Raw genomic sequence first — 24,627 nt, 5'->3', positions numbered from 1 at the left:
CTGAGGACAGAAGTTGAGGACCACTGCTCTACCATATAGGAGTATCTTTCTTTGGCGTCCAGTCTCATGTAAGGAAAGTACATACCCAAAGGGCAATGCCAATCCCCCAATAACTTGTGTCTTTCAAGTTAATTGAAAGACACAGCCAGCTCATTAGATGGATTTGATGGGGCAAGGTGCTTTTTACGATCTGCAATGGAGCCAGTTATAACTGAGCCACGGTGGGTGGGTTGCAAGGCTTCCCTGTGACGGAGTACCTAGATAGGGAATCCCACACCTACAAAGTTTCAGACCCCCATAATAAAACAATACTAGCTCTTTCTTACGCAACAAATTGGCCACCGTTAACTCCTACTTCCTATCTGAATAGGGGGGGTTCACTATCGGACACAAACGTTGGCGGTAAAGGGTGCTTAGTAGCGGGCTTGCACAGCAAAGCCTTTTCCAAATAAGATACAAAGACTTCCAGAGTGGCAGAAAAAGATTTTAAAGGTCGAAGGGAGCCTTGAAGCCCTCAAAGCCACTTGACTCATGTCCAAGGAGGGCCTTTAAGACTCCAGGATGGGGAGGGGTCTTCCTTCCAAGTTCGTGCTCTCCAGCCTTCTCGGTGGCCATGCCACAATGGCGATTCCCATGTGCACGCCCAGCCTTCTCGATGGCCATGCCACAATGGCGATTCCCATGTGCATGCCCAGCCTTCTCGATGGCCATGCCACAATGGCGATTCCCATGTGCACGCCCAGCCTTCTCGATGGCCATGCCACAATGGCGATTCCCATGTGCACGCCCAGCCTTCTCAATTGCCATGCCACAATGGCGATTCCCATGTGCACACCCAGCCTTCTCGATGGCCATACCACAATGGCGATTCCCATGTGCACACCCAGCCTTCTCGATGGCCATGCCACAATGGCGATTCCCATGTGCACGCCCAGCCTTCTCGATGGCCATGCCACAATGGCGATTCCCATGTGCACGCCCAGCCTTCTCGATGGCCATGCCACAATGGCGAATCCCATGTGCACGCCCAGCCTTCTCGATGGCCATGCCACAATGGCGATTCCCATGTGCACGCCCAGCCTTCTCGATGGCCATGCCACAATGGCGATTCCCATGTGCACGCCCAGCCTTCTCGATGGCCATGCCACAATGGCGATTCCCATGTGCACGCCCAGCCTTCTCGATGGCCATGCCACAATGGTGATTCCCATGTGCACGCACAGGAGTGACATCATCGTGGCCTTGCCACTGAGGACGCTGGAGAGCACGAACTTGGAAGGAAGACTTGGGGGGGGGGGGGGGGGGGCGTGTGGCAAGCTGAAGCACATTTACTGGGAGAATCCCTGCCGCCTTGAGACCCATCCACTGCGACTCAGTCATAGCTGGATCTATTGCATATAGGGAGCATCTCAGGGTATGCACCCGTTCTCCTCCCCCCCCCCCCCTTTCGTCTAATGATCCGTTTTCCTTGATGAACAGAAGACCAAGCTGGTTTTTATAATATGTCCCTCTTATACAGCAACGCTTTTTCTACTCTCATGGTACTCGCCATGCTTGACTTCTACACAGGCAGTTAGATGATAGAAGAAAAAAAAAAACGGCATCTGTCTCGCAAACACAAATTAATTATCTTTCTGATTTAAGAAGAGACGACTATTTTAAATAAGAGAAGTGGAAGATGTCAGATCAGGCAGTTTGTTTTGTCATATCCCTGTCATCTTTGCATCCAATTAAGTGAGACGTGGCTCTGCTGGCTCTTTAATTATCCACAAATAAGAGAGAAGCGGCCGTGTTTTCACAAGACAGACATCCTACACACGCGGCAATTAAGGAGCCGCGCGGCTTGTAATGAAAACCGTTTTATTTGATCCTGCTAGCAGTGTGCAGAAGTGGCTGGACAGAGGGGGGAGGGGAGGTCCGCTCACCTGGGCTTACCGACAGCAAAGCATTCTGGGAGGAAGGCAACAAGTGCACTACTGTGCTAAATTAATTGCCTCCTCGAGCTGGGATGATCGTGTCGCGAGCCGCTGAATAATGAGCGCATACAACGGAACTTATAATGGCGCAACTTGTTCCGTATGACAAAAAAAAAAAAATAATATATGGTTCACTCAGTTTCTGTAGAGCCGATAAGGACAAAGCCCGCTCTATGGGCAGCCGGGTGTAAGCGGACTCCACTGCCCCTTTACGCCCAACTGCCCTCTGACCCGAGCCACATAGAGGGAGGATGGACCCCCCTTCTGATCAAGTCTGCTAAAAAAAAAAAAAAAAAAAAAATAATAATAATAATAATAATAATAATAATAATAATAATAATAATAATAATAATAATAAATAAAAACACACCAGGAGGTGGAGGGGGGAGGGGTTTGTGTAAACGGACTTGTGTCCGTCCAATTAGATCCATCTGAAAAACTGACAGGTGGACCGGATAGGAACAGCTGTGTGAAAGGGCCCAAAGAGGAGCAGGAAACAAACTGGCAGCCATAGGCAGATGGCAATTTGTCCAAGATAAACGCTAAGATTTAAAGGCAATTTTGAAATAAAGTTATATCTGGCTGCCATGTAAAGGAAAACTACAGTTGTGCTCATAAGTTTACATACCCTGGCAGGATTTATTGGCCATTTTTCTGAGAATATGAATGATAACACAAAAAAACATTTATTTCACTCATGGTTAATGTTTGGCTGAACTGCGTTTACTCTTTTTAAATCATAACAGAAACTACCCAAATGACCCTGATCAAAAGTTTACATACCCTGGTGATTTTGGCCTGATAACATGCACACAAGTTGACACAAAGTGGTTTGAATGGCTCTTAAAGGTAACCATCCTCACCTGTGATCTGTTTGCTTGTAATTAGTGTGTGTGTATAAAAGGTCAATGAGTTTCTGGACTCCTGACAGACCCTTGCATCTTTCATCCAGTGCTGCACTGACGTTTCTGGATTCTGAGTCATGGGGAAAGCAAAAGAATTGTCAAAAGGAACGGCAGGAAAAGGTAGTTGAACTGTATAAAACAGGAAAGGGATATAAAAAAGATATCCAAGGAACTGAGAATGCCAATCAGCAGTGTTCAAACTCTAATCAAGAAGTGGAAAATGAGGGGATCTTTTGAAACCAAACCACGGTCAGGTAGACCAACTAAAATTTCAGCCACAACTGCCAGGAAAATTGTTGGGGATGCAAAGAAAAACCCACAAATAACTTCAGGTGAAATACAGGACCCTGAAAACATGTGGTGTGGCTGTTTCAAGATGCACAATAAGGAGGCACTTGAAGAAAGATGGGCTGCATAGTCGAGTCGCCAGAAGAAACCCATTACTACGCAAATGCCACAAAGTATTCCACTTACAATACGCCAAACAGCACAGAGACAAGCCTCAAACCTTCTGGCACAAAGTCATTTGGAGTGATGAGACCAAAATTGAGCTTTTTAGCCACAACCATAAACACTACATTTGGAGAGGAGTCAGCAAGGCCTATGATGAAAAGGTACACCATTCCTACTGTGAAGGTGGGGTGGGTCGCTGATGTTTTGGGGATGTGTGAGCTACAAAGACACAGGAAATTTGGTCAAAATTGATGGCAAGATGAATGCAGTATGTTATCAAAAAATACTGGAGGAACATTTGCATTCATCAGCCAGGAAGCTGCACATGGGACGTACTTGGACATTCCAACATGACAAGGATCCAAAACACAAGGCCAAGTCGACCTGTCATTGGCTACAGCAGAATAAAGAAGGTTCTGGAGTGGCCATCTCAGTCTCCTGACCTCAATATCATTGAGCCACTCTGCGGAGATCTCAAACGTGCCGTTCATGGAAGACAACCCAAGAATTTACAGGAACTGGAGGCTTTTTTGCCAAGAGGAATGGGCAGCTTTACCATCTGAGAAGATAAAGAGCCTCATCCACAAATACCACAAAAGACTTCAAGCTGTCATTGATTTTAAGGAGGGCAATACACAGTATTAAGAACTGGGGTATGTAAACTTTTGATCAGGGTCATTTGGATAGTTTCTGTTGCGATTATGATTTAAAAAGAGTAAACACAGTTGATTGATAATAAATGGCTTCAGCCAAATACTAACCATGAGTGAAAGAAAAGTTTTTGTGTTATCATTCATATTTTCTGAAAAATGGCCAATAAATCATAAATTCTGCCAGGGTATGCAAACTTATGAGCACAACTGTACGTAGCAGAGCAACACAATTGTGCGAGAAGCCTCTTATGGAAGCAGCCATTTCCTGACAGGTTGTACAACAGTTGACCCTATTACTCCATTCACACAGGCAACTTCAAAAATCGTGCCATTTCCACTGCGACTTTACAGTGCGACTTGAGACTTTGGATAAGTACTACTTTGTTGCGACTTTGGCTTCCATCAACGATAACATACATGGTATAAATTTCTTTTCCTGCCGCAGTGATTAGGGCAAGAGCTCATTTCTCTTACAGAAGGGACACCAGGAACAGAGATGGATGGACAATTTCCTCGGGAGGGGCTTCCCTGCAGAAGGGATGGGATGGGATGGGATGGGACAGGGGTCAAAAAGCAGACTGACTATGTGATTGTTAGTGCTTTACAAAGTCGCACGCATGTTGCATGTATATCATGCAGCTTTTGAGGGTTTACATTAAAGTCTATAGCCCTCATGTTGCATGAAATTCGAGCCAAAGTAATGCAGAAACTACAAAAAAAAAAAAAATCGCACGACAAGTTGCACGAGTGTGAATGGGGGCATGTCAGTTGAGAAAAGGCTGCTGCCATCAGAACCTAAATCACAAAACACATATTGTCTTATGAGGAGTTCCCTTTGAACAACAATTGATAGAAGTCCCAATAGAGACACTTGTCGGAGGGGGGGGGCAGCCTGTACTCACCCTGCGGTGCCCCCTCTGCCGTAGATGGTGCATCAGAAACCATAACATGTGGTTGTCGAACAGGTCGGCGTGGTGTAGGCTGTCCTCATCTCTTTCACGTTTGTTTTTCTTGATAACCTGAAGGAGGAGGAGAGAGAAACGATTATGGCTGCGTTCATACAGTCGCAGGGATGCGATAGTTTGCAGCATTCGGAGAAAGCTAAACGCCACCTCTGGACGCAGCAACAATTAGGGACTATAGGCACAGGATACAGACTGGCCGATTACCTGCAGCCAGCACGCCACAGACGCCAACCCTGGATGCACACTGTGTGTGTCTTGGGGGGGGGGGGGGGGGGTCGGTCACAGGCTCTATTTTGCATGTAATCACTCAGATGATGAGAGCACAAACATGACAGCTGCTGCCAGTCGCATACAATGTGTGCAGGCAGCGTTCAGTACCGATGGCAAGTCCGATTCTCACCAGTGATCACTGTAGCCTAACTCTGCAGAGATCAAAGATGGCGGAACGCAGAATAGGGACTTCAAAGCTGACCCCCAACCCTATTCTAAAGCTAGCAGATTTTACTCCCCAGCATTGGCCGTCCCATAACCCCAAGCTGATTGGGGGAAAAAAAAAAAACAAAAAAAAAAACACGCATTTACACCTATTTGTCTGCAGCTCTAAGCTCCCTCCAGCTGACGATACCTGAACACAGTCACAGCAGAGGAAAGGTGACCCCCTCTTAAGGGGCGAGTCCTGTGCAAGGAAAACATGTGGCCTGTGTTCCCTCCCACCAACTCCTACATCGCTAAAGCTCTGTGTGTAGGGGTCAGAAAGGGGGGAACCCTCCTGTGGTCCCCACACACACTTCCCCAACGCTCTGCGGTCCCCCCCCCACACACTTCCCCAAAGCTCTGCGGTCTGTCCGTCCCCCACTTGCCCAAAGCTCTGCGCCCCCCCCCCCCCCCCAACTTGCCCAAAGCTCTGCGCCCCCCCCCCCCCCCCCCCAACTTGCCCAAAGCTCTGCGGTTCTCGGTTCCCTCCAACTTGCCCAAAGCTCTGCGGTTCCCTCCAACTTGCCCAAAGCTCCGCGGTTCCCTCCAACTTGCCCAAAGCTCCGCGGTTCCCTCCAACTTGCCCAAAGCTCCGCGGTTCCCTCCAACTTGCCCAAAGCTCCGCGGTTCCCTCCAACTTGCCCAAAGCTCCGCGGTTCCCTCCAACTTGCCCAAAGCTCCGCGGTTCCCTCCAACTTGCCCAAAGCTCCGCGGTTCCCTCCAACTTGCCCAAAGCTCCGCGGTTCCCTCCAACTTGCCCAAAGCTCCGCGGTTCCCTCCAACTTGCCCAAAGCTCTGCGGTTCCCTCCAACTTGCCCAAAGCTCTGAGGTTCCCTCCAACTTGCCCAAAGCTCTGAGGTTCCCTCCAACTTGCCCAAAGCTCTGAGGTTCCCTCCAACTTGCCCAAAGCTCTGCGGTTCTCTCCAACTTCCACAAAGCTCTGCAGATCCTTCCCCAAAGTTCTGCCGTTCCTCCCCCACTTCCCCTAAAGCTCTGTGGTACTTCCCCTAAAGCTCTGCGGTCCATCCGTCCCCCACTTCCCCAAAGCTCTGCAGTTCCCTCCAACTTCCCCAACGCTCTGCGGTCCCCCCCCCACACACTTCCCCAAAGCTCTGCGGTCCGTCTGTCCCCCACTTGCCCGAAGCTCTGCGGCTCCCTCCAACTTCCCCAACGCTCTGCGGTCCCCCCCCCCACACACTTCCCCAAAGCTCTGCGGTCCATCTGTCCCCCACTTGCTCAAAGCTCTGCGGTCCGTCCCCCCCACTTGCCCAAAAGCTCTGCGGTCCCCCCCCCCACTTGCCCAAAAGCTCTGCGGTCCCCCCTCCCCCACTTGCCCAAAAGCTCTGTGGTTTCTCCCCACTTCCCCCAAAGCTCTGCGGTTCTCCCCACTTCCCCCAAAGCTCTGCGGTTCTCCCCACTTCCCCCAAAGCTCTGCGGTTCCCCCCCCCCCACTTCCCCAAAGCTCTGCGGTCCCCCCCCCCCCACTTCCCCAAAGCTCTGCGGTTCCCCCCCCCCACTTCCCCAAAGCTCTGCGGTTCCCCCCCCCACTTCCCCAAAGCTCTGCGGTCCCCCCCCCACTTCCCCAAAGCTCTGCTGTCCCGTCCCCCCACTTCCCCCAAAGCTCTGCGGTCCCCCCCATAGCTCTGCGCCCCCCCCCCGCTTCCCCCAAAACTCTGCGGCTCTCCCCACTTCCCCCAAAGCTCTGCGGTTCCCCCCCCCCCACAGCTCTGCGGTCCCCCCCCACTTCCCCAAAGCTCTGCGGTCCCCCCCCCACTTCCCCAAAGCTCTGCTGTCCCGTCCCCCCACTTCCCCCAAAGCTCTGCGGTCCCCCCCCCCCCAAAGCTCTGAGGTTCCTCCCACTGACCACTACAGACACACTGGTGATGGAGGGGTTGAAAAAAAAAAAAAAAAAACAACACAGCCCCCAGCATGGATATCCCATCCAGCAAACCAGGAAGTGTAATAGCAGTGACACCCAAAGCTCTGCAAGGTTGAACACACCACCTGCTGGAAAGGCCAGTGTTAAGCTCCTTCTCTACGGAGGTGCATCTGGTTTTTTAACGTGAACGCACATAATCCTCGACTTGGTGGTCAGCTGAAATGTCAATGTATGGAGGGGACCCCCAGTGTCTGCTCAAGTGCTCCTAAGTCAATGGCCCAGAGCCCATTTGATCTAAGGGCCGTTACCACCCTCCACATTACAGGTAGACCTTCCACTTCCCAACCTTGAGAAGAACCCAAGCTCTGTACTTTATCAACATAGCAAGGTGAACGCCGCTCCTGGTATTTCGTAACCCACCAGCCCGCTCAAATGTACCCCACCAGGAAAGGAAGAGGTTACTCCGCATGTCTTAAGACTTGCATGGCACAAGATCAATCTCTCAGGAGCGGTGACGATAACACCATATGGGTAGAGATGAGCTCACCGCTGTGCTGACTAATCCCGGGGCCCACACACTCACCAGACGCTTTTCAAGAAGACTTTAACCTTTTCAGAGCCGTGACTTGGCAAGACACAGCCGAGCGGGAGGGATGCTGAACCCCCAAAGATAAACTACACCGTTCCTTGGCTTACCTCCTTGAGTCCATGCAGCTCGGTCGGGTCCTTGGCAGTGGGCAGCCAGATTTTGACATCGTAATCGAGGCCGCTGGTCGCTAGTACAGGTAGGTGCGGGTGAGGCTCCAAGCAGTTCACCTGGGAAAATGACAAAACGGTTCATTAGGAGCTTTCTTTCTTGGCCAGTTTATTACCAAAGGCTACAAACCCTTCCATGTCAACTATATCTACAGGTGAGCTGCATCATGACCATGTTCTTGGGTTTAGATATACTTTAATCCCAAGTTCTCTAGAGCAGGGGTCTCCAATCTGCATTACAGGGGCCAGAAGCAGCCCTTTGCTAGACTTTATCCGGCCCTTGGGACACACTTACATCCACCAACACTGAGGTACTTTTTCTCCTCAGAGACCAAATGATGGGGCACAATTCCTCCCAATGACACCAACGATGAGGTGTCCTCCCAATGACACCAACGATGGGGCACAATTCCTCCCAATGACACCAACGATGGGGCACAATTCCTCCCAATGACACCAACGATGGGGCACAATTCCTCCCAATGACACCAACGATGGGGCACTATTCCTCCCAATGACACCAACGATGGGGCACTATTCCTCCCAATGACACCAACGATGGGGCACAATTCCTCCCAATGACACCAACGATGAGGTGTCCTCCCAATGACACCAACGATGGGGCACCATTCCTCCCAATGACACCAACAATGGTGGGGCACCATTCCTCCCAATGACACCAACAATGGTGGGGCACCATTCCTCCAACAATGGTGGGGCACCATTCCTCCAACAATGGTGGGGCACCATTCCTCCAACAATGGTGGGGCACCATTCCTCCAACAATGGTGGGGCACCATTCCTCCAACAATGGTGGGGCACCATTCCTCCAACAATGGTGGGGCACCATTCCTCCAACAATGGTGGGGCACCATTCCTCCAACAATGGTGGGGCACCATTCCTCCAACAATGGTGGGGCACCATTCCTCCAACAATGGTGGGGCACCATTCCTCCAACAATGGTGGGGCACCATTCCTCCAACAATGGTGGGGCACCATTCCTCCAACAATGGTGGGGCACCATTCCTCCAACAATGGTGGGGCACCATTCCTCCAACAATGGTGGGGCACCATTCCTCCAACAATGGTGGGGCACCATTCCTCCAACAATGGTGGGGCACCATTCCTCCAACAATGGTGGGGCACCATTCCTCCAACTGACACCAACCATGGGGCACTATATGTCTCAATAACACCAACCATGGGGCACTATATGTCTCAATAACACCAACCATGGGGCACTATATGTCTCAATAACACCAACCATGGGGCACTATATGTCTCAATAACACCAACCATGGGGCACTATATGTCTCAATAACACCAACCATGGAGCACAATTCCTCCAACTGACGCCAATGATGGGGCACAATGCCGCCAACGATGGGGCACAATGCCGCCAACGATGGGGCACAATGCCGCCAACGATGGGGCACAATGCCGCCAACGATGGGGCACAATGCCGCCAACGATGGGGCACAATGCCGCCAACGATGGGGCACAATGCCGCCAACGATGGGGCACAATGCCGCCAACGATGGGGCACAATGCCGCCAACGATGGGGCACAATGCCGCCAACGATGGGGCACAATGCCGCCAACGATGGGGCACAATGCCGCCAACGATGGGGCACAATTCCTCCTAATGACACCAACGCTGAGGCACTATATGTCCCAATAACACCAACGATTAAGGGGACTACTCCTTCCACTGACACCGAGGAGACACTGTTTACTACAGGTGACACCGGGACATTTTCTACTCCCACCGCCCCCCCTAAAGTCTGAAGGACAGTAAATTGTCCCTTCATTTGGAAAGTTCGGAGCCCTGAAATCAATATGTTCAGTTTTAGATTTTTTTTTAGGGTTTAGATACGCTCTAAGCAGCCTGGCTGTCATGAGTATTCTTTGGATTCCCTAACATGTAATAAGTATGCATCTTTGGCTACTAAGCATCCAGTGCCTGATGTGGAAGTAGTAAGCAGCCAAAAAAGGAAGTACTGCAAGACAGAGGACCATCATGGAAGCCAGGCAACTAGCATTTTCATAATTCAGCCTACAGATTTCTTCTAGACATAAAAGGTATTAATTTGTGAGCAAACTGTACCGGGAGGGGGGGGGGGTGAGGTATAAAATGATGGACCATGTATAGAATTATCAAGGAGCTATTAAAAACGATACACCTCCGAGAGCAGTAAAGTGTTTATAGAGCTGTACAACGCCTACAACAACGCCGCTGCCTGCACTGTGCAATTTCAGGCTAAAATGCATTAGCTAAATATTGCCGCCTTAGATAAGTTATTGGCTAATCCCAGAAAATAACATTATACCTGGGAGTGGGCCTCGGGGGCCAGGCAAGAACAGCGAGAAGGAAAAATCTTTGTGTTCTTCTCGTGTCGGCTAATGCTGAATTATGGAGCGTGGTCAGCCAAGGAAGCCCCGGGATATCTTGGAACACTTTGCAAGAGCTTAAATATAACATTCGCTCTGTAGGCAAGCTGTGCGGCAATTTACTGCTGCCGCTGGATATGAGGAGCCGGTCCTGTGCTTATCCTATAGAGCCGGCACCGCTAATGCGTTACTTAAATCTAATTAGTAAGAGGGGCACCAAAAACCAGCCACTGCTTCTCAGCAATATGAAAGGCTCCAGTCAACAGGCAAACACATTAGAAAAGCAAAAGTACAGTAATATATCTTGGATTACGAGCATAATTTGTTCCAGAAGCATGCTTGTGATCCAAAAGCACTCATATCAAAGGGAGTTTACCCATAAAAAATAATGGAAACTCAGATGATTTGTTCCACAACCACTGCTGGTGTATGCAGTACTGTATGTGGCCAGAGGTGCGGGGGCACTGGTGTATGAAGTACTGTATGTGGCCAGAGGTGCGGGGGCGCTGGTGTATGCATTACTGTATTTGGCCAGAGGTGCGGGGGCGCTGGTGTATGCATTACTGTATGTGGCCAGAGGTGCTGGTGTATGCATTACTGTATGTGGCCAGAGGTGCGGGGGCGCTGGTGTATGCATTACTGTATGTGGCCAGAGGTGCGGGGGCGCTGGTGTATGCATTACTGTATGTGGCTAGAGGTGCGGGGGCGCTGGTGTATGCATTACTGTATGTGGCTAGAGGTGCGGGGGCGCTGGTGTATGCAGTACTGTATGTGGCTAGAGGTGCGGGGGCGCTGGTGTATGCAGTACTGTATGTGGCTAGAGGTGCGGGGGCACTGGTGTATGCAGTACTGTATGTGGCCAGAGGTGCGGGGGCACTGGTGTATGCAGTACTGTATGTGGCCAGAGGTGCGGGGGCACTGGTGTATGCATTACTGTATGTGGCCAGAGGTACGGGGGCGCTGGTGTATACATTACTGTATGTGGCCAGAGGTGCGGGGGCGCTGGTGTATGCAGTACTGTATGTGGCTAGAGGTGCGGGAGCGCTGGTGGCTCCCAGCGATTCCTGGAGAATTTAGAGACGCTCGGAAACACTCGGGTATTGTTGACACTTTTGGGTGCTCCGACGCACGTTACGCCTGCCCGACCCAGCTGGGAGTGTCTCAGAGTTCTCCAGGAAGCGCTGGGAGCTACCAGCGCCCCCTGGACCTCTGGCCACATACGGTAATACATACACCAGCGGCTTGAGCCCTGCTTGTCTCGCAAGACAGCGCTCGCAAATCAAGTCAGGATTTAAAAAAATAAATAGCTAGTCTTGTGAAACGTTCGTATACCGCGTTACTCGCAAACCGAGGTATCACAAGAAGAAGAAGAAAGAAAAAAGAAGGAAAAAGAAGGAGAAAGAAGACACATCTTGCAGCCGTTTCCCTGCTCTGCATATAGAGGGAAAGCATAATCTACCCTTTACATGGCCATCCATTTCATGGCCATGATCAATGGGTAGATCACAATTGACCTGTTGATGATCCCCAATTTACTGCGAAGAAACAGCTTTGCTTCAATACGTCCCTTGCACAAACGTATTTTTCCTTCACTGCGCAACCATTCTGTTCAGTGGGAGGACCTGCAGGCAACGCCTGATACTTCCAGGTATGTTATTAACTAAAGGCTTTCATTTCATTTGCTCCATATCGAATTGGGCTGCATGGAGGTGAAAGGGGTGGATAAGTAGCAGAATCACGAAGCGGAAACCATCAGGAGGTTGCCATCGTGAAGCGGAAACCATCAGACAGCTTCCATCACGAAACGGAAACCATCAGGAGGTTCCCATCGTGAAGCGGAAACCAGACGGGTCCCATCACAAAGTAGAAACCAACAGACGGGTCCCATCATGAAGCGGAAACCATCAGATGGGTCTCATCACAAAGTAGAAACCATCAGACGGGTCCCATCACAAAGTAGAAACCATCAGACGGGTCCCATCACAAAGTAGAAACCATCAGATGGGTCCCATCATGAAGCGAAAACCATCAGACGGCTCCCATCACAAAGTAGAAACCATCAGACGGCTCCCATCACAAAGTAGAAACCATCAGACGGCTCCCATCACAAAGTAGAAACCATCAGACGGCTCCCATCACAAAGTAGAAACCATCAGACGGCTCCCATCACAAAGTAGAAACCATCAGACGGCTCCCATCACAAAGTAGAAACCATCAGACGGCTCCCATCACAAAGTAGAAACCATCAGACGGCTCCCATCACAAAGTAGAAACCATCAGATGGCTCCCATCACAAAGTAGAAACCATCAGACGGGTCCCATCACAAAGTAGAAACCATCAGACGGGTCCCATCACAAAGTAGAAACCATCAGACGGGTCCCATCACAAAGTAGAAACCAACAGACTGGTCCCATCACGAAGCGGAAACCATACAGGTCCCATCACGAAGCGGAAACCATCAGACGAGTCCCATCACAAAGTAGAAACCATCAGATGAGTTCCATCGTGAAGCAGATACCATCAGAGGGGTCCTATCGTGAAGCAGATACCATCAGACGGGTCCTATCGTGAAGCAGATACCATCAGACGGGCCCTTTTAATGAAGCGGAAACCATCAAGAGGCTCCTATCATGAAGGGGAAACCATAAGGCGGGTCCTAGCATGAAGCGGAAACCATCTGACTGGTCCCATCATCAAGCAGATACCATCAGACAGATCCAATCATCAAGCAGATACCATCAGACAGGTCCAATCATCAAGCAGATACCATCAGACAGGTCCAATCATGAAGCGGAAACCATAAGGTGGGTCCTATCATGAAGCGGAAACCATAAGGTGGGTCCTATCATGAAGCGGAAACCATAAGGTGGGTCCTATCATGAAGCGGAAACCATAAGGTGGGTCCTATCATGAAGCGGAAACCATAAGGTGGGTCCTATCATGAAGCGGAAACCATAAGGTGGGTCCTATCATGAAGCGGAAACCATAAGGTGGGTCCTATCATGAAGCGGAAACCATAAGGTGGGTCCTATCATGAAGCGGAAACCATAAGGTGGGTCCCATCATGAAGAGGAAACCATAAGGTGGGTCCTATCATGAAGAGGAAACCATAAGGTGGGTCCTATCATGAAGAGGAAACCATAAGGTGGGTCCTATCATGAAGAGGAAACCATAAGTTGGGTCCTATCATGGAGCGGAAACCATAAGGTGGGTCCTATCATGGAGCGGAAACCATAAGGTGGGTCCTATCATGGAGCGGAAACCATAAGGTGGGTCCTATCATGGAGCGGAAACCATAAGGTGGGTCCTATCATGAAGAGGAAACCATAAGGTGGGTCCTATCATGGAGGGGAAACCATAAGGTGGGTCCTATCATGAAGAGGAAACCATAAGGTGGGTCCTATCATGAAGAGGAAACCATAAGTTGGGTCCTATCATGGAGCGGAAACCATTAGATGGGAATTACTGTAGTGGTAGTCCAAAAAAAACATAAACAAAAACCGGATAGCCCAGTAAAAGTCACTCTACGAATGGCTGCAGCTCCTCTGAAGCAGAGTATTGGATGGATCCTTTGTGCTCATGTACTGGAAAAAAAAATAATGCGTTTAGGGGGCGCCACCATCTAAGTGTAGAGTCTTATCATGAAACCATTAGATGGGTCCTATCATGGAAAAGTTTAACTCACCACGCCGCCTTTGTCGCCGTCCATGAACTGTACGATTTGACAGGACGCCTTATCCCACAGGAAGATGTGACCGCAGTCGCTGCCGCTGACCACAAACTCGCTCTTCGGCCCGTAGAAGTTGACGCCTTTCACTGAAAAAGAAAAAAAAAAAAAAAAAACACAAAAATACATGCTGAATACTAATGGAAGCATTATCATGGTTAACCCAGCCACCGCTGTCCACCACCGCCCTGCACCATGCATGTCTCAATCTATCCAGCGAATGCTGCAACTATGCTAAAGTCAGAGACGATCTACTTACGGTGGAGGAAAGGGCAGGCAAGTCCCATGTAGACGGAGCTGTGGGCGGGGCAGGAGGTGTAACCCAACCTCATGGCAATGTACAGGTTAGGCTAAAGAGTGCTTTGGGAGGAAGGGGGGAGGGGTAGTGGAGTTAATTTCTAGGTATAGGTCAGTGATGGTGAACCTTGGCAACCCCAAATGTTTTGGAACTACATTTCCCATGATGCTCATCTACAGTGCAGAGTGCATGAGCATCATGGGAAATGTAGTTCCAAAACATTTGGGGTGCCAAGGTTCACCATCACTGGTATAGGAAGAGGCAGCATGGAATGATGGGAAGGGTTATTCTCATATTATCAGTTAGCTTGAATTGCAGGCAGGAAATTAAAATGACAAAACGTTCGATACGAAGTCATAAAGAGGACAAAAGCAGCAAATGATGAAGGAGAAGACAGCTGGATGAGAAGTGTGCGCTGCACAACGGAATCATCACTGATCTGCTTACAAGGACACTTTTCTTTTTTGCTGTGGCCGGGGAGCAAATGCCGGAAGACGGCATTTAAAGGATAACTCCACCTTTTAGATCAGGTTACACCCGTATTTACAGATACCCCCACCACATCCCCCGACAGAGTGCAGGGGTGCTTCTTCCCTGCAACAGCTGTCATGTTTGAATTTTTGCTTTCCTGTTCAGGTCTCTGCTTACCACTGCAGCAGACGGACTTGATGGGTACCATTGCTCCCAATTAAACCAACAATGGGGCACCTTTCCTCGCAATGACACCAATGATGGGTCACATTTCCTCTCAACACCACCCGTTACGGGGCACCCTTGCTCACAATGACACCAACAATGGGGCACCTTTCCTCGCAATGACACCAGGAATGGGGCACCATTCCTCCCAAAAACACATCAATGAGGCACCATTCCTCCCAATGATACCAACAATGGGGCACCTTTCCATGCAATGACACCAATGATAGGTCATATTTCCTCCCAACAACACCCATTACGGGGCACCCTTGCTCACGACACCAACAATGGGGCACCCTTGCTCACAATGATACCAACAATGGGGCACCATGCCTCCCAATAACACATTGAGGCACCATTCCTCCCAATGACACCAACAATGGGGCACCTTTTCTTGCAAGGACACCAATGATGGGGCACCATTCCTTGCAATGACACCAACAACGGAGAACCATTCCTTCCAATGACACCAATGATGGGTCACCTTTCCTCCCAATAACACCCATGATGGGGCACCATTGCTCACAATGACACCAACAATAGGGCACCTTTTCTTGCAATAAAACAAAGACTGGGGTCCATTCCTCCCAATCACACCAACAATGGGGCACCATGCCTCCCAATAACACATTGAGGCACCATTCCTCCCAATGACACCAACAATGGGGCACCTTTTCTTGCAAGGACACCAATGATGGGGCACCATTCCTTGCAATGACACCAACAACGGGGAACCATTCCTTCCAATGACACCAATGATGGGTCACCTTTCCTCCCAATAACACCCATGATGGGGCACCATTACTCACAATGACACCAACAATAGGGCACCTTTTCTTGCAATAACACCAAGACTGGGGTCCATTCCTCCAATGACACCAACAATGGGGCACCATGCCTCCCAATAACAGATCATTGAGACACCATTCCTCCCAATCACACCAACGATGGAGCACCATTCCTCCCAATGACACCAACAATGGGGGAACCTTTCCTTGCAATGACACCAATGATGGGTCCCCTTTCCTCCCAACAACATCCATGATGGGGCACCATTGCTCACAATGACGCCAATGATGGGGCAACTTTCCTCCCAATGATATAAAATACAGCCCATTACTTACTTCAACTAACCGCAGTCTGGCCCCCCTAAAGTCTGAAGGACGGTAAATTGACCCTTTATAAAGTTTGGAGACCCCTGGTGTAGGGGTTGGAGGATAGGACCACAGAACGCTGTAGGGGGGGGACACAGGTATCTGACACTTGCAAGTGTTGACTGTGAAAGAGTAGGACTGAGGTGTCAGCACCGGAATAGAGGGGGAGGGTAGGAGACGTGGATTGGCTCAGAGTTGAATATAATAGCTCTATCACTGCAGGGAACCCTCATTACTGTTTTTTCGTGGGGCAGCGGACGGCGCCGCTTTAAAATCGCGAGTTCCGGTCTACACAGGCCAAGAACGGGTTAAGGCGCCTGAAGATGCCGTATTAGCATAGGAGGAACATAAACAAAGAACCACTAAGCTGGAAACATTTAATGAGCGCTCTCAATCCCACAAAATCACAGGGGTAATGAGCGCGCCGCCGCCCGATGGCGGTGAAGTTTGGCTAATCTTTCAGAAGACGAGCGCTGCGGACACCTCTGCGGCGGTAGGAAAGTTGCATTTCCAGCCAGCACATCGCACAGAGTGAGCTAATGAACGGACCCTCGCAGCGGTGGAAAGGGGGCGATGTGAGCGCAGCAGCACCATTTCTCTGGTTTACGGCGCCCTCTGCTGGACAAGTGCAGAAGGCGGAATTTAAAAGCTGAACTATTGGGACAGTTTTATTAGAATCTTAAAAGATTTCATCCTTGGCCAGAGAAAAAAAAAAAAAAATGCTTAAATCATTTCAATACCCGCAATGACATGGTTGTATCCCGCGAAGCGCTAGGAGGGATCAAGGAAGAGTGGATGTCACTTCCTGTTAGCGTTGGTCGCTGCGGTTTCAGATTTCATGCAACGGGAATTGTAGTACTCAATGGGCGTGCACGTGGGTGGGCACACCCGACCAGTCAAGCTATACAGTGGGGCAAAAAGTATTTAGTCAGCCACCAATTGTGGAAGTTCTCCCACTTAAAAAGATGAGAGAGGCCTGTAATTGTCATCATAGGTATACCACAACTATGAGAGACAAAATGTGGAAACAAATCCAGACAATCACATTGTCTGATTTTTGAAAGAATTTATTTGCAAATTATGGTGGAAAATAAGTATTTGGTCAATATCAAAAGTTCATCTCAATACTTTGTTATAGATCCTTTGTTGGCAATGACAGAGGTCAAACGTTTTCTGTAAGTCTTCACAAGGTTGTCACACACTGTTGCTGGTATGTTGGCCCATTCCTCCATGTAGATCTCCTCTAGAGCAGTGATGTTTTGGGGCTGTCGCTGGGCAACACGGACGTTCAACTCCCTCCCAAAGGATTTCTATTGGGTTGAGATCTGGAGACTGGCTAGGCCACTCCAGAACCTTGAAGTGCTTCTTATGAAGCCACTCCTTGTTGCCCGGGCGGTGTATTTGGGATCATTGTCATGCTGAAAGTCCCAGCCACGTTTCATCTTCAATGCCCTTGCTGATGGGAGGAGGTTTGCGCTCAAAATCTCACGATACATGGCCCCATTCATTCTTACATGTACACGGATCAGTCGTCCTGTTCCCTTTGCAGAGAAACAGCCCCAAAGCATGATGTTGCCACCCCCATGCTTCACAGTAGGTATGGTGTTCTTTGGTTGCAACTCAGCATTCTCTCTCCTCCAAACATGACGAGTTGTGTTTCTACCAAATAGTTCTACTTTGGTTTCATCTGACCATATGACATTCTCCCAATGTTCTTCTGGATCATCCAAATGCTCTCTAGTAAACCTCAGACGGGCCCGGACATGTACTGGCTTAAGCAGGGGGACACGTCTGGCACCGCGGGATCTGAGTCCCTGGCGGCGTAGTGTGTTACTGATGGTAGCCTTTGTTACGTTGGGCCCAGCTCTCTGTAGGTCATTCAGTAGGTCCCCCGTGTGGTTCTGGGATTTTTGCTCACCGTTCTTGTGATCATTTTGACCCCACGGGGCGAGATCTTGCGTGGAGCCCCAGATCGAGGGAGGTTATCAGTGGTCTTGTATGTCTTCCATTTCTAATTATTGCTCCCACAGTTGATTTTCTTCACACCAAGCTGCTTGCCTATTGCAGATTCAGTCTTCCCAGCCTGGTGCAGGTCTACAATTTTGTTTCTGGTGTCCTTCGACAGCTCCTTGGTCTTCACCATAGTGAAGTTTGGAGTGTGACTGTTTGAGGTTGTGGACAGGTGTCTTTTATACTGATAACAAGTTCAAGCAGGTGCCATTAATACAGGTAATGAGTGGAGGACAGAGGAGCCTCTTAAAGAAGAAGATACAGGTCTGTGAGAGCCAGAAATCTTGCTTGTTTGTAGGTGACCAAATACTTATTTTCCACCATAATTTGCAAATAAATTCTTTCAAAATTCAGACAATGTGATTGTCTGGATTTGTTTCTACATTTTGTCTCTCGTAGTTGAGGTATACCTATGATGACAATTACAGGCCTCTCTCATCTTTTTAAGTGGAAGAACTTGCACAATTGGTGGCTGACTAAATACTATTTTGCCCCACTGTACTTAATGGTGGGCAGGACAGATCAGGAGTCTCCCGGCCAATCAAGTTAGGCAGTGAGAGCGGGCAGTACAGCATGTCAGATCAGTCCTCCCAATACAGCAGGTGGCGATGCAATCACACTGCCACTGTAGGAATTAGGCTAAAATGGGGAAGATCCATGAAGGAGCTGCTCGGGGAAAGGAGAAGGCACAGCAGCCACCAGACTTATATACAGGATGTTAGCTACACTGAGCCCCGAAAATGCCGCATTTCATCAAAGACTAAAGCAGTGGCTGATGGTTTGAAGTTATACAGCCCCATCCTGCGACTGGGGCTGCAAAGACCAACAACATCTCTCTTCCCTCTCCTCCTGTCAGCATGCTCATTGACAGCCTATTCTGCATACGCCACATCTGAATGGTTGCCCCTCTCTGTCTCCGCTCTACAGGCAGATATCAGGTCAAGGTTAGGTTCTCACACCTCTAGGTTTAGGAATTGCTTTCACCACTTGCCACCCAGGCCAATTCTTACATTTCTCCCCTACATGTAAATATTTTTTTGCTAGAAAATTACATAGAACACTCAAACATTATATATGTTTTTTTAGCAGAGACCCTAGAGAATACAATGACGGTCGTTGCAACTTTTTATCTCGCACGGTATTTACGTAGCAATTTTTCAAACGCAATTTTTTTTGGGGGGGGGGGACAACTGTTTCATGCTTAAAAAATGCATAATATGAAATATGAAGTTACACCGAGTAAATAGATACCCAACATGTCACGCTTCAAAATTGCGCCAAACTTTGGTACTTAAAAATCCCCCACAGGCGACGCTTTCATTTTTTTTACTGGTTATTATTGCTGTTATTGCAGAATTATTGCTGTTACTCTAACATTTGCTGTGATACCTCACATGTGTGGTTTAAACAATTTTCATATGTGGGCGGGACTTGCGTATGCGTTCGCTTCTGCGTGCAAGCACACAGGGATGGGGCGCTTTAAAAAAAAAAAAAAAATTTTATTGTTAATTTTTCTTTTATGTAGTTTGACACTTTAAAAAATAATTTTTTTGATCACTTTTATTCCTATTACAAAGGAATGTGAACATCCCTTGCAATAGGAATATGGCGTGGACAGGTCCTCGTTACAGTGAGATATGGAGTCAATAAGACCCCACATCTCACCTCTAGGCTGGGAAGCCTGGAGAAAGAAGAAAGAAAGAAGAAGCTCATTCTACAAATGCTTATTTTCAGACAATGCAATTACCCTCTTGCTTTAACCACAGCACGTTGCTGGACTTCAAGTAGTTATACCGGGATGATGCCTGCAGCTATAGGCATCATCCCGATATCAACCAGCAGTTGGCTCTCTTATAAAAGCAATCTTAGCGGCTACCTAGCCCCCTCCTGTGGTTTTACCAGGATCTCCCATCTGGCGCTTCCGCCAGCTGATCGCAGAGCCAGGCAAAGACCAGTTGGCTCTCTTGGAAAAGCATACGGAGCAACTACCTAACCACTCGATTGCCCTACCCCTCCACACGGCTTGCTCGGGCTCTCCCGTCCCACAGGGAGACCCGAGCTACCAGCCAGCATGTCCGCTGGCTAGTCGGAGCCCCATACAAAATCGGCTTTGGATTGGGGTCTCCCACCATGATAGACCGGGATCGGCTTTGGATTGGGTCTCCCACCATGGTAGACCGGGATCGGCTTTGGATTGGGTCTCCCACCATGGTAGACCGGGATCGGCTTTGGATTGGGTCTCCCACCATGGTAGACCGGGATCGGCTTTGGATTGGGTCTCCCACCATGGTAGACCGGGATCGGCTTTGGATTGGGTCTCCCACCATGGTAGACCGGGATCGGCTTTGGATTGGGTCTCCCACCATGGTAGACCGGGATCGGCTTTGGATTGGGTCTCCCACCATGGTAGACCGGGATCGGCTTTGGATTGGGTCTCCCACCATGGTAGACCGGGATCGGCTTTGGATTGGGTCTCCCACCATGGTAGACCGGGATCGGCTTTGGATTGGGTCTCCCACCATGTAGACCGGGATCGGCTTTGGATTGGGTCTCCCACCATGGTAGACCGGGATCGGCTTTGAATTGGGTCTCCACCATGGCAACCCGGTAACAGCTTTGATTAGATCTCCACCATGGTAACTTGGATCGACTTTGGGTCCCACCATGGTAGCCCGGGATCAGTTTTGATTGGGTTTCCACCATGGTAACCAGGTATCGGCTTTGATTAGCTCTCCACCATGGTAACTTGGCATTGGCTTTGATTGGGTCTCCACCATGGTAACCCGGAAGTGATGAGCTGACATCGCTTCCAGTTACCCCGATGTAAACAGCTCCATTTTTTTTTTAAATCAAAGCTTTCGATCACACCGATCTTGGGGTTTTGAAAGCTTTTAACCTGTTGGTGCTGAGACGCGGCCTCTTGGCGGCACAGCCTTGGCACCGAGCGGCCACACATTTGCAAGCAATAGCGCCAACAGAGCTGTAGCAAGTGTGTGCACCCTGCACGCTACCGGCACAGTGATAGGCGGCTCACAATCGCTGCTTGCGATTGGGAGTTTGCCGGTCATGTGACCGCTGTGACAGCCAAGTGGCCATAGCCCCCGGCCCCGTCTCCCAGCCCTTTAAGGGGTTTTGGCTGCCGGAAGTATTTTTCTCAGTGCACCATGCCCACAAAGCAGTATTGCGAAGCGGGCACATTGGGGACTAGGCACTTTGCCTTGTCCATGCAGTGAGACCGTGCTGGAATCAGTGGTGCATTTTGGTTTTGTGTTGCCCTATGCAAGACTAAAAATCAGGTGTCAGACGGCGCATCCCCCTGAAAAATGCCTAGTTTGATGCGCGGCAGATGCCCCCCTGGCTGGAATAGCCGCTCGGCGCAGTCCACAGCATGTGGTGTGAACCCGCCCTAGCCATGAGGAGGAGGAAGAGAGGAGGGGAGGAGGAGAGAGGGGGAGAAGGAGAGAGGGGGAGGAGAGAGGGGGAGGAGGAGGGGGTTGAGCCCTCAAAATGTGTTTGCTTTACTGTCGGATCTTTTTATCAAGATCAATAAACCTTTAAATAGACTTATAAACTTGTGGGGCTCTCATCCTTTTCACTTTTCTATGCACATTGCAAACATGGAAAGCCTTGTCAAGGAGCAGCTTTCACCTGTTGTATTACTGTGATGTAACGGAACATAAACAAACAGAGATGACCCCCCCCCCCTCTGACCAACACCCATACCTGTAGCATTATTTCGATGTCCTTTGTATCGCTTTACATACTGCGCCCCGTCACTGTGAGAGGAATTGAACAAATAGATGTCTTCGTCATTGTAGCTGGCGAGAAGTTCTGCAGAAAAAAAATAAACACAGAATGCAATGATCTGCAAATCTCAAAAACCAATGCAAGGCTTGCACAATAGGGTATCCCCCCCCAAAAAAATAAAAAAATAAAAACGTATGGGTATGCACCAACAAGACCAAGAAAGAAATAAATGCTCGAGCAGCTTCATCAGGGTACCAAACCTGATGAAGCTGCTTGAACAGCGAAGTGCGTAGAGATTTTGAGTGGGGCCTTCGCCAGGCATATTATTTTTTAACCCTTGCAGTGGGGCTGTGCACATATTACAAGGGTTAATTGCTCAGGGAAAAAAGAAAAATTCTTAGCTCTCCCAAACTCTAGGCAATTAGGGCAAAGGCCTCTCTAAAGTAAAATATAAAGGTGGCAAAGGTGCATATGTACCATCATCCAGAAATCAATATCAAAAAGGCGGTTGGAAGCCTGATCCCCAGTCAGGCGACCAAAAATGGGGCATATTGGACTATTACGGTACAGTAATTAAGGGTAACCATAAGAACAAATAACAGCAGTAATAAAAATTATAATTCATTTATTGATGCAACGGACAGGACATGGTAATACAAGAACATTTAATAAAAGTACAGGCATATCACCAATGGATTCGATAGTATACAGTACAGCACAAAATCTCAGATATCATATTCCTCGACTAGTTTCGCGGACACAATCCGCTTCATCAGGAGGTTATCTGGAGATAAGTTTTTCTGACTAAACAGTCTGAACCTGACAATTAAAAATATACAAGATTTATAGAGGTACATTATCATACAAATATTATTCCAGCATCAAATTATACAAATAGGTAACGAAAATAAGGGAGGGGGGGAGGGGGGAGAGAGCGAATCTGCTTACCCAGGTCCCAGCAGGCCCCAGGCGCAAGGCCCCAACACCAACGAATGATCTCCCACGGCAGCCTGGGGGGAGCTAACAAGATAACAGGATAGTAAGGGTAAGTGTATATCGGAATTGAGGTAACCCAGGTTGCCATATACAAAAGGAGGTGATATAACAATTGGTGAGTATAGAGAGGGAGTGATGACAAGGGGGGTTGGGTAAAATTGTGGAGGATATCAATAGTTGAAAGCGTGTTATATAAAGCATAAAAGATTACAGGGTGAACAACCAAATAGGGAAGGCAATGGTAAACGAGGCATAAGGTGTTATATAGGTGGAAGGGTAAACAAGGGAGGAAATGGGGCCGTGGAAAGGGAGGGGAGTGGGGGTGGAGAGGGGGATAGGGGAGTGGGGAGGAAGGGTAGTTGGGGATTGGAAGGGAGTGGGGGGGGGGGGGGGGAGGGGAGGGGAAAGGGAAGGAAAGAGGAAGAGGGGGGAAAGGAGAGGAGGCGGGGGAAAAGGGATGAAAGGGTGGAGGGGGGAAGAAAAGGGGAAAGGGAGGGTGGGGAAGGGGGGGGGGGGAAAGAGGGGGAGGAAGGCAGAGGGTGGGATGGAGGTAAGAGGGGGGGGAGGGGAGAGTGAGAAGGGGGGGGGATGCAACAATGTGAACATATGGGTGAATAGGGGGCAAAAAGTACCTGATAATAGTCAAAGCATGGAAGGGTTCCCAAAGGGGACACCCCTGCCAGGGACTGGTTCCATAATAAGGTAAAAAAGAGGGGTAATAATGAGGACTGCAAGCGATGGGCAAACACAAACCAAGGCATGTAAACCTGAGCCTAGGCCAGCTGCAAGGTAAAATACAGTAGTTTAGAGATACATGATGTTGGTTGCCCAGGGGTATGGGACTTAGGTAGAAAGGTGGGTGGGTACTTACCATAAACTTGTACTAGGCTGGTTGAGGTAAAGGCACCCAAGGGCAGCAGACCGAAGCGTCCGGCTAGCAGGCATAGCCCGCTATAAATAGCTCCCAACCCTGCGACGCTGCGCCGCACGTCAATGGGACGCCAGCGCATGACGTCACAGGGTCAGAGGTTCCACACGGCGCGCGCGCGAAGAGATCGCGCGCGCACGCAGATGCGCACCGGCCGCAAGGCCAAGGGGACACCGTCCCAGCCAAGGCCGGTGCAAGAGGAGGGGGCGGTCCCGTGTAGGAGGCCGATCCCTCCACCAGGAACCTCACCAGGCCGCCGCGGGGAGAACACAGGGGGAGGGGCCCGCGCCGGCGCTAGAAGCCAGGACCAGGACTGGGGAAGCAGAGGTCTCAGTAGAACAAATTGTGAAAACAACAATATAGGGTTAATAAAGCATGAAAAAGGTAGAAACAAAATTGGAAAAAAACTGAAAGACTTTATTCAGGTGAACTAGGGATGGTAATACCCTAGATACCGGTGCAGTAATCCCACAGAGACATGAACCCATAACACCTAATTGCATGATATGCATATAAGATAAGGAGGGCCAAGGACAATGCCACATGATTGGGTAAAAACATGTGGATAGAGGGCGGGTAGCCAGGGTAAGGGTGTCTGGCCGACCTATTGGGCATCT

The 24,627-nt window shown here is 49.4% G+C and overlaps 1 protein-coding gene across 1 annotated transcript in view; it reads right to left on the bottom strand.

Moving 5' to 3' along the window:
- The window catches only part of DCAF8 (DDB1 and CUL4 associated factor 8), a 67,109-nt gene that overhangs the window by 4,637 nt on the left and 37,845 nt on the right, over positions 1–24,627 (bottom strand). The window contains exons 9-12 of the mRNA XM_073609545.1: positions 22,063–22,170; positions 14,140–14,270; positions 8,002–8,121; positions 4,890–5,006 (exon numbers count right to left, since the gene is read on the bottom strand). Coding sequence (XP_073465646.1) covers positions 4,890–5,006; positions 8,002–8,121; positions 14,140–14,270; positions 22,063–22,170 — 476 coding nt within the window. The remainder of the gene's footprint in view (positions 1–4,889; positions 5,007–8,001; positions 8,122–14,139; positions 14,271–22,062; positions 22,171–24,627) is intronic.

The sequence above is a fragment of the Aquarana catesbeiana genome, linkage group LG13 (assembly GCF_042186555.1).
Source record: "Aquarana catesbeiana isolate 2022-GZ linkage group LG13, ASM4218655v1, whole genome shotgun sequence".
Lineage (NCBI taxonomy): Eukaryota > Metazoa > Chordata > Amphibia > Anura > Ranidae > Aquarana > Aquarana catesbeiana.
The sequence above is the reverse complement of the archived record's forward strand: the minus strand, read 5'-3'. Positions and strand labels throughout refer to the sequence as shown.